The sequence below is a fragment of the Carlito syrichta genome, unplaced genomic scaffold (genome assembly GCF_000164805.1).
Source record: "Carlito syrichta isolate Samal-C Ts95f unplaced genomic scaffold, Tarsius_syrichta-2.0.1 Scaffold312037, whole genome shotgun sequence".
Taxonomy (NCBI): domain Eukaryota; kingdom Metazoa; phylum Chordata; class Mammalia; order Primates; family Tarsiidae; genus Carlito; species Carlito syrichta.
Window position 1 is genome coordinate 26,034 of NW_007256133.1, and position 17,848 is coordinate 43,881.

At 42.9% G+C, this 17,848-nt stretch overlaps 1 protein-coding gene across 1 annotated transcript in view; it reads right to left on the reverse strand.

Moving 5' to 3' along the window:
- Positions 1-17,848, reverse strand: part of LOC103271953 (vascular endothelial growth factor receptor 1-like) — a gene marked incomplete at its 3' end in the record, with an annotated part of 101,119 nt that overhangs the window by 19,523 nt on the left and 63,748 nt on the right. Inside the window, exons 11-12 of the mRNA XM_021718252.1 lie at positions 15,121-15,235; positions 6,996-7,104 (exon numbers count right to left, since the gene is read on the reverse strand). Coding sequence (XP_021573927.1) covers positions 6,996-7,104; positions 15,121-15,235 — 224 coding nt within the window. The remainder of the gene's footprint in view (positions 1-6,995; positions 7,105-15,120; positions 15,236-17,848) is intronic.

A 17,848-nucleotide genomic window follows, 5' to 3' on the forward strand; every position in this document is an offset into this window, starting at 1 on the left:
GAGGGGGAAACATAAGACAGGATAGTTGCTAGCAGGGCACCTTCTTAGTTTTTTTTGCCCCGAGCTATTTTTCAGAGCAGAATGTTTTCCCCAACTTGGGTTGCTAACCTTGCATCCCATTTCTTTATCACATACGTACTACCGGTAAGTGGACATTTGAAGTGAGCAAAAAAGTGAAGTAACAGAAGAGAGATTTGTACTACAAACCAAAGATGCATCTGTAGTCAAACTTATCCAAAATAGCTTGTGAACAAGTGAGAACAGGAAGTCCCAGGTACATGCCAGTCAGTGCCACTTTTGCCCTAAGCTTTTCTAGTGAAAAAGCAACTGTCAATGCCCCCTCCCGCTGCCATCCCAAATTACTTGGGCACAGTGAGTCAGAGAAGAGCCAGGTGACAGGCTCAGGACCCCTTTATGGTGAAGTTTGTACGAAGACATCACAGAGTAAAGATTTCTCCTGAAATGTAGAGAGCGAATCTGGAAATGTTGTCAGCTTACACAGCAGGGGTGATAAGGGGATGGGGAGAATAATTTTAAAGATCAGATTTCCTGTGAAACATGTTCTGAGGGCGACTGTGTCACTGAAGCCATTTTCTCCAGTGTGGACTCCAGCTAGTCTCCATTTTCATCTCTGGCACCTCTGGAGACAGCACCCCACCCCGCCCACTCCCAGCATTCCTATCCTGAACTGTCATTTCACTTTTGGGCTGAGAGTTCCTAGTATGGTTCTGGACCATTTTACAGGACTTAGAAAAAAATCAGTGGCTACTGGCCCTGAGCTGACCTGCTCTCAGACCTTCTTCCCATTGCTTATTACTAGTGGTGTATCTATATTTGAGCAAAGAATTTGGGCCAACATTTTACAAAGTGCTTTGAAGATGAAAAGCACCATGTTATGCTATTATTATTATTGTCCTCTGCACACAAAGCTGTAAAGAAACCTTTAAACGTTGAGGGGACAATAGTCCAAAATTAGATATCATATCAGCTCTTTCCTCAATCTCACTTTGCTTGTTTTTCTGATTTTTCTGAGCTTTGGCTTCATTCTAAAGTGTTATGTCTGAAGAAATGCCAAAGCATTCATGTGAAACCTGGGAGCGGGGCGTAGCAGTGGCTTATGAAGCTGTCAGTGACTGAGGAGAGAGGACACAAGGGAAAGCTTTCCTGCTTTTAAAACGAAAATCTAAGAATGTACCAGAAGATGCAGGAGGCGCTGACAGTCATTTTAAAGACAACAAGAAGTTGTCAGAAATTGCTGCTCGAATCCAGCATCTTTTTACATGAGAGGCGTTTTCAAAGCATGAGGAGTTAAAGCATCCGCTACCAGCTTTTGCACAGACACGAGAGCAGAGGTATGGTCCACTGGTGGCGATGGGGCTACTTCTTAAGAGACCACCGTCTTCCCACTTATGGGGTCTCACCCTGGTAGTGAGAACACAAGCAAGCCCAAGTAACACCACTGAGATCATGTAGAGAGTTTCTATTTACTTTAGTGATTTGAAACTTCCTGTGGAAATAGCTCACAGGTTTCCTGATGGAAGATTTTGTTTATCTTTGCCAAGCACCACCAGGAATCTCAAAATAAAATGCATTTAGTGACATTGGGAAACCAGGGAGATAAGGCAGTGCTGTTCCTGTTTCACTCTCAGTAATTGCTAACACACCCTAGCCATGCTGAGAGCCAGCAAAACAGCAAAAACACACACATAGGAAAAGAAAGGAACTGAATTCGTTTTGAGGCCTGTTTCTTCTATAGGGACATCATCACTAAAGCTAATTTGATTTGTGTTATCAGACAGCCTCTTAGAAATGACTATTTCTCAGCATTACCCCTTTGGTATTCTCTTTTAATCCACAGGTGAAGATAAATAGTATGTCCTCAACGACTTAATGAACCCAGAGGGATTTTCCCTTTAATTCCTGTTGACTTTTTTAGTCTGAGAACAAAAACAGACCCAAGAAAGAATTGCCGTCTAACCCTAAAAGTGAAAACAAGAAATCTTCCCACACTGAAGTATCTGCTGTGGATTCATAGATCATCACCACCAAATAACAGTCATCCAGCTGACACGTATAACACCCATGGCATCTGATGGGGTGTCCTGTAGGAGAATGAACCCTTGCTTAGGAGAAGCAGTCAACCTCGGGGTAGGTGGAAGAGTAATCTGTTTATAAAAGTGCATATTTGGGGGTAGACATTTCGACCCCATTGGCTCAGTCATGTGGATTAAGTTCACGAAAGAGACAAGCACAGACATTCAAAGGGATGAAAGAGATCTCATCTGTCAGGCAGAAATGAAAAAGACTTTACTCCCACTGAAAAATGGAAATAAATTGTCTGCGAAGAATGTGAGAGGTTTCTAGGAAGTTCTGCTTCTTTCGAGAGGATGGTGTGTGCAGGTGAGTGGCAGAGTTGGGAGACAGAGCAGTCAAGGGCTCTAAGGGTCACCGTTTGCCAGTTCTCATCATTTGGAAGGCAACGCTAAGCTGCTGTATTTATTTTTTTTAGTTGGAGTCTCACTCTGCCACCTAGGCTGGAGCGCAGTGGCACACTCACGGCCACTGCTGCCTCGACCTGCTGGGGTTAGGTGATCCTTCCACCTCAGCCTTCCAAGTAGCTGGAACTATAGGCATGCGCCACCACGCCTGGCTAATTTTTTGATTTATTGTAGAGACGAGGTCTTGCCATGTTGCCCAGGCTGGTCTCAAACCCATGGACTCAGGCAATCCTCTTGCCTCCACCTCCCAAAGTGCTGGGATTATAGGCATGAGCCACCGTGTCCGGTTGTAAGTGACTGTATTTTAAGGAAGGCTGTATTTTAATAGAAATGAGGACCAGTAAAGATCTGCAGACCATTCACAATTTAGATGGTCGCCTTTAAAGCATCACCCTCACTGAGTCAAGTATGAACAGTGAACACACATGCATCCATTTTTCAGAAAACACAGAGGCAAGGTGCAACATTCTATGAGTATTTAGTTTCATCTCTAGTGAGGATAAATCTCGTGACAAAGATGTTTGTAAGAAGAAAGATAATAATTATACAAATAAATAATGCATGTAAGCAAGTCAATCGATTATCACTTATCAAAACTAGAACTGGTAGAAATAAATTCAGAGAAAGTATATTCCAGGCAGTGGGGACTTGAATGGCTGAACTCGTGTTCAGTTCTAAGACTAAAGCTCTTGACATTCTAGGGGGAAAGTGTTGGGAGCTTCAAGTAGGTATGTTTGAATTGAATTCTCATTGTACCTTTCTATAGGTAAGCCTTGGGCTCTAGAAAAGTTTTCACCTCCTCCGTGGTTATGAATTGTATAATGTGGTGAGAAGTGGGAGGGGATTTCTGCCTGAATCTAGTAGGTGATCAACTTTGTGAGCTTGGGCCCTTCTAGCAATAATGCGTGGAAATATGATACCGCAATGAGAGACTCAGCAGAATAGCCAGATGTGTGTGCTGTAATTAACGCTAGGCATCAATGAACTTTTCTTGGGAACTGAACAGCAAGGGGGTGGGCATGACATTCCCCTCTGCTCTCAGCATGTCCTCTTCGATTACTGCCCTCGGACCCAGACAAGAAGGGTCCTTGTTTTCTGGGCATTTAGATGGCTCCATTCTGGCTGTGCCCTCTCCACCATGTGAAGTGTTTGTAGGGCCAGGGCAGCATGGCTTCCCATGCCTGTGTCACTCCTATATCATGCTCAGGGTCTCTGGGATCTCAGAATTCCCTAAAAACGGCCCCAGGTCTGCTTCCAGGTTAGCTCAGCCTCTTCCCTCTTTCCCTGGTCTGGCCTCCTGAAACCAACGGCTCATCACTGTACACAATTCTGAGTCCGTCCAAGAAGATGGTCTGTAAGGGGCAAGGGCAGAGTCAGAGTATGTGGCTTGGGGACACTGCACTCGTGGGTGCATGACGTCTTGCAGTGCGGGGCAAAGAGGGAATGCATAAGCCAGCTCTTCTGCACGGCCACGTGCTGCCACAGTCTGCTCTGGAGCTCTGAGCAGTCCCCGGGCTCTAATCCTGGCCTTGCAGGTCACCATGAAAGCATATTTGTCTTAGGGAGCTGAAACCTAATTAACGGCTTGTTTGCTTGATTTAGAACTTGCCAGTAGTTACACGCATGGTTTGTGGGCCTCCACTGGTACTCTTGCCTTGGCTCTGAAAATGTCAGGGCAGGCCTGTCCTTGTCTCTCTAGCTATTTGAATTTCATCCCTTCCCTGGACCCCCTCAAGTCCTGCCTCCTTAGGGGTTCAGAGCTGCACTGTCCAGTCAGAACCCATGAGCCACGAGTGGCTTCTGAGCACTTGAAACATGACTAGGTGAATGAGGAACCAAAGTATATTCAATTTATTTGATTTTATTTAAATAGATTTAAATTTAAAAACTGAAGCAGCGTAATGCTTTTCAAAATATTGATTATATATTAAAATTATAATATTTTGGATATATTAGGTTAAATAAAGTTAATTTTACTTTTAAAAAATGTGATTTCTAGAAAATGTAAATTACATATATGGCTTTTGTTATATCTCTACTGGACAGTGACAGCGTTAGCAAGTAAATTCATCCATCACGTTACTTCTACACGTATGTGTTGATACTAGGATGTATGTAATTTAACATTTCTTCTTTGTTTGCTTGATGGTAGAACTGTCTTCCTGTAAGGACTGGTGTCCCTGTAAGTGCTCAGCACAGAGTTGCGCTGTGCAATTTATTTATTAATTTATTTTGAGTTGGAGTCTCACTCCGTTGCCCAGACTGGAGTGCAGTGGCACACTCCCGGCCGCCACAGCCTCAACCTGCTAGGCTCCAGCGATCCTTCCGCCTCAGCCTTCCAAGTAGCTGGAACTACAGGTGCGGGCTACCACGCCCAGCTAATTTTTGATTTATTGTAGAGATGAGGTCTTGCCAAGTTCCCCGGGCGGGTCTCGAACCCACGGGCTCAGGCAATCCACTCGCCTTGGCCTCCCAAAGTACTGGGATTACAGGCTGAGCCACCGAGCCTGGCCAGGCTGTGTGATTTAATTGTGCTCATTAAACTGCTGCATACTTGTTGAATGTTCAGAACAGAATAGGAATTGTTTAGTCTTTCGTGTTCTAAATCGGACATACAGTGGCTGTGGACTTAGATGGTAACTTATTTCCAAGTCAGTATAGAAGACAGTGCAGACCTTGGTCTTGAATGAGTCTAAATTATCTGGGACTTGCTAAAGAATAATCACTGTGAAATCTGCCTGAATCCTCTAAGGGGCTTGCCCTACTCGGGATGGATGCAAAGATGATTTCCCTTCCATCTCTCTCTCTCTCGTTCTTTTTGGAGTCAGGGTCTTACTCTGTTGCCCAGACTAGAGTGGCATAATCATGGCTCACTGCAGCCTCGAGCTCGTAGGCTGAAGGGACCCACCCTTCTTAGCCTCCTGACCAGCTGGGACTGCAGGTGTGCACCACCACACCCGGCTGAGTCCCCTTCTGCGTCTCCAACGTGAGACACAGGGACTGACTTGGTCTAGAGCTTTGCTGTGGGCCTCTTCACTCACCAGGTCCCATCTGCACATCTGGAACGTGCAGGGGTTGACATGCGGAACGGCTACTAGAGTCCCTTCCAGCTCTGGCATTCTGGGAGACTCGAGGCCACCTCGCAGGGCATAGCTTCTCTGGGGCTTGGCTCACCTGCCAGAAGGCTCCTGTGATCTGACAACCCATTTGTCTCCTGCAATTGGATGGGTTATTTCTTTCTGGAGACTTCTTGGCAATTCCTGCAGCCTGCCCCGTGCAGTGCGAGGTTTCCAGAGAATAGGCAAATGGCCCAGTTTTCCTCCGAAATTGGGAGAGTGTGGAGCACGCAATTGTTTTCATACTTTGAGCTGCTTGCTTCCTTCCTGTAGTGCCCACGAAGGGACATGGGGAGTGCCACTGTGTACCTTGGAAGTCTTAAGAGTCGCAGAGACCATCATATTTAAGGCTAAAAAGAATTTAAATGCTACTAAAAAATAGCCCATTTAACAAGGCCAAGTCTCAGATTTCTATAGTCCTCACTCCCCCAAAAGTCTAAATTACTTTAGTTGTGAAACAATTAGCTTTCTTACTTTTTTTTTTTTTTTTTTTTTGAGTTGGACTCTTACTCTGTCGCCCAGACTGGAGTACAGTGGCCGCTCCCGGCCACCGCAGCCTCGACCTGCTGGGCTCCGGCGATCCTTCCACCTCAGTCTTCCAAGTAGCCGGAATTATAGGCGTGCACTACCACGCCCGGCTGATTTTTTTTGATTTATTGTAGAGATGAGGCTCGCTGCCCAGGCAGGTCTCGAACCCGTGGGCTCAGGCAATCCACTCACCTCAGCCTCCCAAAGGCGTGGAATTACAGGTTGAGCCACCAAGTCCGGCTAGCTTTCTTACTTTTTAAAAAAAACAAATGGGTTACCATATGCTTGTAGATTTAGATGGTAACTTGTTTCCAGATCAATATAGAGAACTGTGCAAACCTTGGTATTGAATGAGTCTAAATTATCTGGGGCTTAGTAGAGAATAATCGCTGTGAAATCTGTCTGAATCCTCTAAATAAAGGGGGCTTGCTCTACTTGGATAAATGCAAAAATGATTTCCTTTCCACTTCTCTCTGTCTCTCTTTTTTTGGAGTCCTTGATTGTTGCTGGTTTCCTTGATTGTTATTGAACAACTGCTGTGTGCTAGACCTTCAGTGCTGGACACCGAAGGGAGTGAAATAAATGAACATCCAGGACCCCAGATTCAGTCTAGTCTGGGAGACAGACAGACACACAAACAACTCTACAAGAGAATTCAGGGAAATAACCCTTTAGGAGAACCGATGAGTAGAATTCTATTTCTGAAAGCAAGGATGAAGGCACTCAAAGTTTGACAATTCTATGGAATGTTTTTAAGAAAAGAATCACTCAAGCCATAAGTGCACTAGAAGCAAGCAAGATTGAAGAGATACAGGTCACCAGGCTGTCTGTGAGTACAGGCGGTGTGGCTTACCTGTGACATAATAGCTTATGTTTCTCTCCACAGTCCCTACTTTATTGGAAGCCACGCAACTGTAGATTCCAGAAATTCTAGAGTCAGCCACAACCAAGGTGCTAGCCGTCTGCAAAAGGAAAGGAAGCTTCAGTTAGCAACAGGACAAAGAACTGTTCTAACATCCCTAAGCTACTTCTGACACAATTGAGCTATTCCATTGATTTGCCACGGAGAGTATTGCATGGGTGGTGGTTACCAGAAAGCTCTCCCCAGTCGAGTCCCAGCAAGAATGGAAAAATAACAGGAAAGCAGGTCCTCAGGAGACCGGGGCCGATGACATCCGACTCATATGAGGGTTTCAGGCTTATTTACCTCGGGCTGCTGGTGTAACAATTACAGACCTGAAGCCGAGATGTGGGACTGCACGTCCTGCCCCACCAGGTGGTCAGTTCCTTGTCAATGAGAGGAACAGGTGAGGCAGAGGGTCTTTTGTTTGGGTGACCTGAGAGCATGGGTGCCATTTGGTAACAGGAGCTTTCTCTGCTGTTTGTTTCTAGAATGGACATGTTAAGTGAGTAAGGGCAGAAGAGAAGGTTTGGCTAAAACATTTTTTTAAAAAAGAATGAGGTCTTGCTATGTTGCCCAGGGACTTGAATTCCTGGGCTCAAGCAATACTCCCACCTCAACCTCCCAATTAGCTGGGACTGCAGTTGTACACCACTGAACCCGCTTGAAACTTTTTAAAAAAAATGTGCTCAAATAATGTGACATGCAGCCCTGAATGGCCCTGAAAGAGACTGTGTGTGTGTGTGTGTGTGTGTGTGTGTGTGTATGCTTGTAAATTACTTAATTTGTCAGTTCTGTCAATTCCTAATCTAGAAAATGAAGACATAAATTATGAATTAATATAATACTGTTCCACTCGATTTTAGTGCTATTTGACAACTTAGTCCCTAAAGAAACATCAGCAGTCAAATTTGCATGAACATGAAAGCACTTTTCAAACTGTGATATCTAAAAAGTAATAAAACAAAAATTTAGACAGCTTAATGACTTGCATTGTCTTCCTTTAAAGAAAAAAATGAACAATATGAAACAAATGATTGCGTGTTCTTGAATTTAACTCAGCCTTGCATGAAAGACCTTTTTTCATACTTAAAATTATAAAAACAAAACAAAACTTGATCTAGTTACTCATAAATCTTTGCAGCCTGTATCCTAGGACACAAATAACTGGTTATAGGCTTTGACACTACAGCGACTATGCTGAGGCTTTTACATTCACGGGTGTCCTAGCAGAAGTGTGTCAGTAGAGGCTGAAATGTAGCAGCAGAATTTCCAAGGCAGTGGACATACTCTGCACATGGTCTGGACATTTTTCTGAGTTTCTAAGGAATGTGCTAGGACTTGACTTGTGCTCTCTTATCCCACCTGATAAATGAAGGTATTTCTTTAATCAACAGGCGAGAAAGACTTAATGACATGCTCCTAATTTCTTTAGCCAGCAAATGTATCAGCCCAAGTTCTCTGTGATTTTCATTACGCCACAGTGACTATCATACGATCCTTTCTCTTCCATCGGTTGGAAGGCTCTGCTTAATTACACCCACCCACATTTTCTCTGTGTATTCTTGAAATTATTGGTCAAATGTCTGCAATATGTAGCATTTTAATCATTCAATTTAGCAGACATTTATTGAGTAATTATCAAGGCATCGCTCAGATGTAAGGAAGAGAGATGAATATGGCACAATTTCTACTCTTAACTGCCTTTGAGTTGATGGTGAATGATTTCCCTACTTGAAGACCCAATATAGATTATTCTCTCTTTTGCAAAGAAACACTTACATGAAAGCAAAGAACAGGTGGGGAAGAGTATGACAGACAGATTTCTTTCCTTATTTTGACTATTGATCTTTAGAAGAGATGGGAAATAGAAGTCTAGATAGCCAGTTCCTTTTCATTATTACACCTGCCACTTAAGAGTCAGAAGAAAATGGAAATAGAAAAGAAGCTTGTAGGCAGCAGCATGACTGGCCTGTTTGCTGATGGCAGCTGGAAAGGCAGTAGATAGAAACCATCAAGTAAGACTCTGACTCTCTTATGTTTCTCAGGAAGCTCCGGCTCAGATGCTTCAAAGCAGTTTGCAAAAAGTTCAGAAACAAGAAGCTTTCAAATGAAGCCTTCTCATGCTTGCCTGTCTGCTCAAGCACTGTTTTTCTTATGTGGTTCTCAAGTGTTTATCATAATGGGCCTGAGTAGAAACCTACTTCGATTCTCAGATTTATTGTTGCTCAATAAATAAGAGAAAAATCCAGTTCTCTTGGCTTGAGAATGTTTGAAGTTATGGACAGCAATTACCTGTATCTCTAAGGTAATTGTGTTTGGGTCCCCCCCACCCCCCGGGCTTTTATTAAAATGATTTTGATTTCGCCGAACTCAGAGCAGCTGAGAACAAGAACTGGGTTTCATGCAAGGGAAGAACCAAGAATCAGATGTATACATAGCCACATTTAAGGCCTGTGCAGGTAAGCTGGGAATGGCTGTGACCATTTTGCAAGTCTCCAACAAACAGTCAAATAGGGCGGAATTTTTGTATAATCAGAATAAAACTGAGGAACCCAGAAGTGAAGTGAATCCAGGTCACGTGCTAAATGATGAACCATAAGTGCATTAGTCTTTGTTCTGAATGACACCTACCAAAACAGACACATTGCTTGCAGTCAGGCCTGCCCCAGAGCTCATTTCTCCAAAACTTGGCTTAAAATAGAAGTCGAAAATGATGCTAGTGGGAATTTACATTATTTATTTGCTTCAGGGTGCCTTTGGGTAGTCCTTGCTGTGTGCCAGACAGTGTACTGGCACTTTACAGGCATTACCTCGTATAATCCTTCCTATAGCCCTGTGAGATGGGCCTATTACCCTCTTCTACAGATGAGGCAACTGAGGCTTACAGAGATAAAGTGATTCATCCAGAGATACACCGGACCACAGATAGGCCTGGGCAAAACTTAGGCCTAGGTGTGTTTCACTCTAGTGCCTGTGCTCTTAATCTCTATACCCAATTGCTTCTCACCTTAAAACTCTTTAAGCTGAATAACACAGATCTTTTGGAGAAGTTCTGTCTACAATTTTGAGCTGAGATTTTCCTTGAACATAGCTCCTTTAATTAGCAGCGATGCAGCAATGGCTTACATAAGCTAAATGCTGCAATGTACCGAAATGCTAGTTTTCTTCTTTGATAGCATTTTATATAAGCTGAAAGTGGTTTTCAACTGCTATAACATTATGTGGCCTGAGAATACATTTGATGGATGAAAAGGTTATAATTAAAGAAGAAACTTTAAAAATAAGGTGAGATATATCCTATGATCAACCTTATTAAAAATGATATCATTTCTAAAATATTTCTCTTCTTTCAGAGGATATGTTTTTAATTTATAAATCAAATGTATTTTCATTTTTAAATATTGGACAATTAAAGTTTAAACTGTATAGGGTCAGAGAAAGGCACTCAAGTGTGAGGTGTAGGTCAGTGTCATTTGGCTGGACTAGAAGACAGTTTCTCATAGGACAGTAAGTTTCAATGTACGAATCTTCCGAGTTAAGGGAAAAATTCTTTTCCCCAGTGCTCATAACCCAAATATTACAGTGTCAAGGGACAAAAAATGAGAATAGCACAGCAGCTGGAGCACCAAACATCAACCAAATACTTTAAACGAGAAAGTACCAAGAATTTGAGTTGCGACACATACTTGAAATTCTAACCACTTATTTTATAAGATACACCAAAAGAAATTCTCAAGGCTATCTGCTTGTGTTTGTTCTAGAACTCATTTTCATTTTCTACATCTGAAAATGAAATAAAGAGCACTGAGGGAGAGAGAGAGCAGAAGTGCCAGTAAAATTAGAATATCCAAGTTCACGTCGGTCAGAAGATACGAGGTAAGAGTTCTTTCACATCTACTTAAGGGTCACAGTGCCTCACGATGACGACGAACACATCCACCCACAACATGTAAAAAAGTTCATTCACGGTTGATGTAGTTGTTGGACTCCCAAAGGATTCAGCTTTTTGCCACCTTATTTCACCACGTTTCCTTTTGGGTGGCTTCCACTCTGAGGGTGCTTCCACTTACCCTGCCGGGACCGCAGGGATTTAGACATTAGAAACAGAGCCTTCAAATCCACACTTTGGGCGCTTCTGTGTGACCCAGGAATGCTCATAAAACTATCATTAAGTGCTGTAAGTTTGGAGTTTCTTCATGCTCTTTCCTTCCTTCCTTCCTTCCCTTTCGCTAAGCATTAGTGATTCATTACTACAATGTTGTTTGAACCTCATGGAATAGAATGGATGAGGAGATATGTTATTCATCCTGATTTCCAGCACTGGTTTTTAAAAAGTCTATATATGGAGCAGTGATTTTAATCTTGGGTGTCTCTAATATAGCTCCCTCTTAAGTGTTTCATGGGGAATTAAAAGTAGATGTGTAAAGGTCATGGAAGAATCTAAAATTAGCACAGGGTCGCACATTTGAGCCAACTGATGGGAAAATGGAACCTGAGAATTAGAAAAAAGTGGAGTGGTGGGAACTGAAAGGCAAGCTGTAATTCTGTGACTGGCATTATTGCTTCCGTCACGGATCTGTCTCATCCAGGACACATACCTTTCAATGTGCGTCAAAACGAATTCAATAGAAATGTTGCTAAAACATTAACATTGTCACAGTCCTCCAGCCTTACAGAATGAACGCTGCGATACCTATTTCCTGTGTCTTTTCTAACACAGGCACCTTCCACTTCCTCCTTCATATGTACAAACCTGACACCCTGGCAGCCCCCTCTAGACAACACAAACACGCCACATTCGCTGTTAGCAACTCCGCTTGATGACTCACTTTTCACAAATCGTGGCCAAAACTTGCCAGTAAGGAAACTGCATTTTATTGTCCTCTATACCCTTCCTTGAGTTTAGAAAAAAAAAGAAAGAAAAAAGCCCATCAGGTTCTCCAGCGTTTGCATGCGGCTGTCCCATGATCTGTGGAGGAGTGCGGCTGGAAGGCCAGCCCTGTCAAAGTTTTCTAAAACGTCTAGAAAGTAAGAACAGTTTTGACTGTAAAGGAAAGAGCACTCACTGCACAGAGTTCAGAAATAGCAAGACTTCTACGGCCACCACCCTAGGGAAGATGCATTTTTTTCACTCTCACGGAAAGCTGTACTAGTAGATGCTAAAAATAAGAAATTCTCCTCAATTCAGGTAATGAAATCAATAATGTACTTACAGCCTAATGTGTTACAGTCACAGCTGCAACAGAATATTAGCTGCTAGCAGAATATTAGCCGCTTTGTTTAGTAAGAGTATTAAAGGTTTTTTTCGGTGCCTACAGTTGTTTCATGAAGTGTTCATTGTAGATGATCACAGTCAGTTTGAGGAATTGCATTAGGGCACATAAGACGATCATTTATTTATTTATTTTTATTTTTTTTATTTTTGATTTGGAGTCTCACTCTGTCACCCAGACTGGAGTGCAGTGGCCGCTCCCGGCCACCACAGCCTCGATCTGCTGGGCTCCGGCGATCCTTCCGCCTCAGCCTTCCAAGTAGCTGGAACTACAGGCGTGCGCTACCACGCCTGGCTAATTTTTGATTTATTGTAGAGATGAGGTCTCACCAAGTTGCCCAGGCGGGTCTCGAACCCGCGGGCTCAGGCAATCCACTCACCTCAGCCTCCCAAAGGCGCGGGATTACAGGCTGAGCCACCGAGCCCGGCTAGGACGATCATTTATTAAAGGAGTATGTGTACAGCACTTTCTCATGATGTTATTGCATTTCATCTTTATAACAAGAAGCAAGGTAGGGCAAGTATCATTAGCTCCATTTTTTTAGAGGCCAGACCTTAGGTTGACAGAGGTGAACCGATTTGCATGTGCCTATAAAGACAGAAAGTGTCAGAGTGTGACTCTGTGACACACGTGCCAACTGTGTGCAGATGTTTATATTGAAAATCTTCTGTGTGACTATAAGACAATAAATTTGTTTCAAGCTAGTATGGAGAAAATCAGGGAAGTTCTTTTGTCTCAGCCACCGTTTGACAGTTTGATATACAGAATCAGGCTGCTACTCATGGTTTAGGCTTATCAAAAACCTCACCTGACTTTCTCATTTCCCATTTTATTTCCTATTGTATATTTTTGTGGATAAGATACCGAAATAGGTCTAGATGTTACCACTGAAATTAAACTAATAGATTCTTGTTTCACTATCCAGCAGTTAATGGTACGTGTACCTGATATGGTCAGAAAAAGGCAAATGAACAGACACAACCAATGGCATCTTGAAATTTTTCTAGTAGTTGGTGACAGCTCATTTGCTGTCTAATAAACTGAGGCAGTTTTTTTTCTTTTTTTTTGAGTTGGAGTCTCACCCTGTCGCCCAGACTGGAGTGCAGTGGCACGCTCCCGGTCACCGCAGCCTCGACCTGCTGGGCTCCAGGGATCCTTCTGCCTCACCCTTCCAAGTAGCTGGAACTACAGGTGCACACTACCACGCCCGCCTAATTTTTTGATTTATTGTAGAGATTAGGTCTCACCAAGTTGCCCGGGCGGGTCTTGAACCTGCGGGCTCGGGCAATCCACTCACCTCGGCCTTCCAGAGCTCTGGGATTACAGGCTAAGCCACTGAGCCGGACCTGGCAGTTTCTTTTTTTAAAAAAATATAACGCCACCCAAATTAAACTTTCCAGTTTATACAATGTCCTCTTTTCTAAGTATTTCATTAAACTGCTTTCTCATCGACAGCTATACATCACGGAATGTTTTGAACTACTGCTTATTTGTGTTAGAGAAGAGTTGTAAACCACCTATAGCTACTGCTGTCATTATAAAAACTATTCTTATATCCCAGATAAGTGACTGTTGGTGTTCTTGTATAAGCCATTGCCATTTTAACTATTTCTATATTGGCTTAGTCAGCTGTGAAAGCACTGGGTTCTGGAATAGGAAGACTCTGGTTTGAGTTTCTCATTTATACTTTTAAGCTGTGTGGCTTTGGGCTAATCATCTTATCACCCCAGTTTTTCTTATCTTTAAAATGAAGATAACCACTCTGGCCTGCCAAATAATGATGTTGACATTGGCATACGTCAGAAAGTTTTACATAATGAAAAATACAGATGTTATTTGTCGTTATTGTTATTGTTAAATCCTACATGGAGAATGATGCCATCTACTGCATCATCTTCAAATGCAAAGAATACAGCTGAATAAATAGACAGGGTGAGCATAACCACATTCAGGCAGACAGTGGCCTCTGCTAACAGTCTCTATTCCAGGTCAAGATATGCATGCATAAATAGACATTTCAGCAAGGGGTTATTTGATTTTTTTTTTTAAGAATCACTATTCTTGTGCTGAACAATAGTAGATTTTTAAATGTATTCTTTACTAATTGGACAGGAAAAAGCCACTAGATCTGAGGCCCACTGAGGCTTTCTGGGTCCCCAGGCTTGTGAGCTGTTGCCAAAGCTCAGTGGGGCTTAGAAGAGTGGAAAACTAATGGCACTCCGATTAGGGCAAGGAGTCTTGGTAGAGAGTGTGTGCTTACATATCCCAACCTGGGCTTTGCCCTTGCAAAGACAGAGGGAAACACATAATGCTCTGTGAGAAGGAAACTTTCCCATTTCGGCCTTAAGTCTTGCACTTGCTTTTGCTTACTGGGATCCCACTTTATATCTGTCAGTGATTCTCTCAGTCTTGGTGACATGCAAGATTCACCCGGGAGGCTTTTATGAGTCTGGGCCCTACACTGGAGATTTAGATGCAATGATAATCGGCAGAGTATTCTAATACGCAGCCAGGATTGAGAACCACTGATGTGGACCAGTTTGATGTTCAAGAGGACAGAGCCACTCTCCCATTAAGAACGAGGACTCATGATCTTGGAACTGGTGGTCATTTGAGAATACAGCAGCCTGGGTAGTCGCAGCGTGTGTCTTCATGAGGACACAACTCAGATACTGTCTTTCTTCTCTCTGAAATTTTGTTTGAATGTCTGAATGACTTCTGGTTCCAATAAACCTAGAACTGGAAGCCGAGGGTATATTTTTAGAATAAATATCCCAGTGCTCATTTTTTACAAACAATACCTTATTCTTTCCTTCTATTATTGCCACGCGTTGAGTGATGCTCTCGATTCTGTTTCCTATGTTGCTGTCAGGATCCAGGATAAAGGGCTCTTCGTTACTGGAACAAAAGCCATATCTATAAAAAAAAAAAGTGAGTCATCACAGTATGCTTTTGCAGCATGGTTCAGCCAGTGGTAACAGGTGAAACGAAACCCCTGGACAAGTCCTCAGATAGCAAAGTCCTACATTTCATGTGAATTTCTTTTCCTTAGATTTTTGTTTCCTTACATTCATCCTCAAAACCTAAAAATAGCAAACATATTTGCCAGGATATGAAAAAGTTCCATGCGGGTATGCCACCATGCAGCCTTCCTGTTCTAAATGTTAAATATGAAATAAAAATGCATACATTAGAAAATTGAATATCTATATTTTAATCAGTTCCTAGTGGAAGTAACTTGCAAACACAAGGAAAAATAAAGTTACGTTAATGAATGGAAACCTTGAGGAAATAATAGCATTTGACATCTGTAAGAGGCTGCCTTTTATCAGAATATTCAGTTGGACAGTTACTTTTTTCTGAGGCCAGTTAAGTGCATACGGAAAAAAAATCATGAAACAGTTATGAAATTCGATTTATTTCTGTTCAAGTTTTCGAGTGACATAGTGAGCCTTTTAATTTCCTCAGGCCTCAAGTGTTTAATTATAAAATAAGAGTGTTGATGTGCTTTATCTTTAAGGTCCTTATTGTACACATCTCATCGTTTTGCATTCTTACCTTCTGGAATAAAATTTTTGGTGAGAAGAGAACTTGCTGACTCTAATTTGTACGTGTCTCGGACAGATTCTGAAGATTTTCAACCCATGAGGAATTTTTTGTTTTTTTTTTTGAGTTGAAGTCTCACTCTGTCGCCCAGACTGGAGTGCAGTGGCCGCTCCCGGCCACCGCAGCCTGGACCTGCTGGGCTCCGGCGATCCTCGCACCTCGGCCTTCCAAGTAGCTGGAACTACAGGCGCGCACTACCACGCCTGGCTAATTTTTTGAATTATTGTAGAGATGAGGTCTCGCCAAGTTGCCCAGGAGGGTCTCGAATCCACGGGCTCAGGCAATCCACTCACTTCAGCCTCCCAAGGCACAGGATTACAGGCTGAGCCACTGAGCCCGGCTCCACGAGGAATTTTATTTCACTATTGTTATTTATTTTTATCTTTAGAGTCGAATCTCACCCTTTCACCCAGGCTGGAGTGCAGTAGCACAATCACAGTTCACGGTAGCCTTGAACTCCTGCACTCAAATAATCCTGCCTCAGCCTCCTGAGTAGCTGGAACTACAGCCGTGAGCCACCAAACCCGACTAAGAGAAATCTTAAAGCTCAATTTCCAAAAAGAATGAGTGGTTCATCTTAAGTAGCCAAGAAGAGTAATGGCTTATGTGAGACGAAAATGAGAGGATAAAGTAAGAAAAGGTAAGACAGAAGTGGCTGTGGTCAGAGAAATCTTGCTCACTATTCCTCTCTGGGCCTTAAGCCAGGAAAAGATTCCAGAATGTGAAACTACTGCCTCTGCTGGGCGAGGCTTCCCTCCCTGCCACTACAAGCCTGTAAGTCCACCGCAGAGTTCTCACTGCCTTCTCAGGATACCCCTGAGCACCCCCTGCTCCATCCATCCCGAAGACACAGGAGGCGCCAAATCGACTCATTCACTGTTCTGGCAGCTGAGCAAGGGCCTGTAACCAGCACTCCAAGCAGGTCTGTACCCCAAAGGCAGGCACGAGGCACCCAGAATGTTGTTGTTCCTATAAAGACTTTTTATTTGTTTTGTTTAGTATTTTCAAACATCTGATGAGTAGAGAGTATGGTAGATAAACCCCCAGATACCCATCGCCCTAATTTTACAGTTATCAAGAGTTTGCCATATCTATCCCTTATTTCTTTTTCCTTTTTTTCTTTGTGAAGCATTTTAAGGAAAATCGCAGATATCTTGCCATGTTAGCCCTACATATTTTGATGGGAGCTCTAAAAAAAAAAATGCATATTTTCTTACATAACCACAATGCTACTTTTATACCTAATTAGCAACAGTTACGTGGTGTTGTTTGCACCTAGAACACACATCAGACTTCCCCAAATGTTTTTTTTAAATGTCTGTTTTTACAGTTAGATTATACGGTATAAAAAATCCTAGAATAAAAAAGAATTCACCAGCGCTGACCATTTCTTAAGGAATTTCTGTGAGCTATTCCTCATAATCATCAGGTGAAATAAGTGAACATTTTAACCTCTATTGATTGGAAGAGTAAACTGAACAAAAGAGAAGTGATACACTTTCTCCTTTATTGGAAACATTTTAATAATATAGTTTTTTGTGTGTGTTTGTTTGTTTTTGAGTTGGAGTCTCACTGTCACCCAGACTGGAGTGCAGTGCCACGTTCCTGGCCACCGCAGCCTCGACCTGCTGGGCTCCGGCGATCCTTCCACCTCAGCCTTCCAAGTAGCTGGAACTACAGGCGTGCGCTACCACGCCCAGCTAATTTTTGATTTTATTGTAGAGACGAGGTCTCGCCAAGTTGCCCAGGCGAGTCTCGAACCCACGGGTTCAGGTAATCCACTCGCCTCGGCCTCCCAAAGTGCTGGGATTACAGACTGAGCCACCAAGCCCGGCCATAATAACGTTTTAAAACCATTATATAAAAGTCACTTTGAGCCGGGCTCGGTGGCTCAGCCTGTAATCCCCCGCCTTTGGGAGGCTG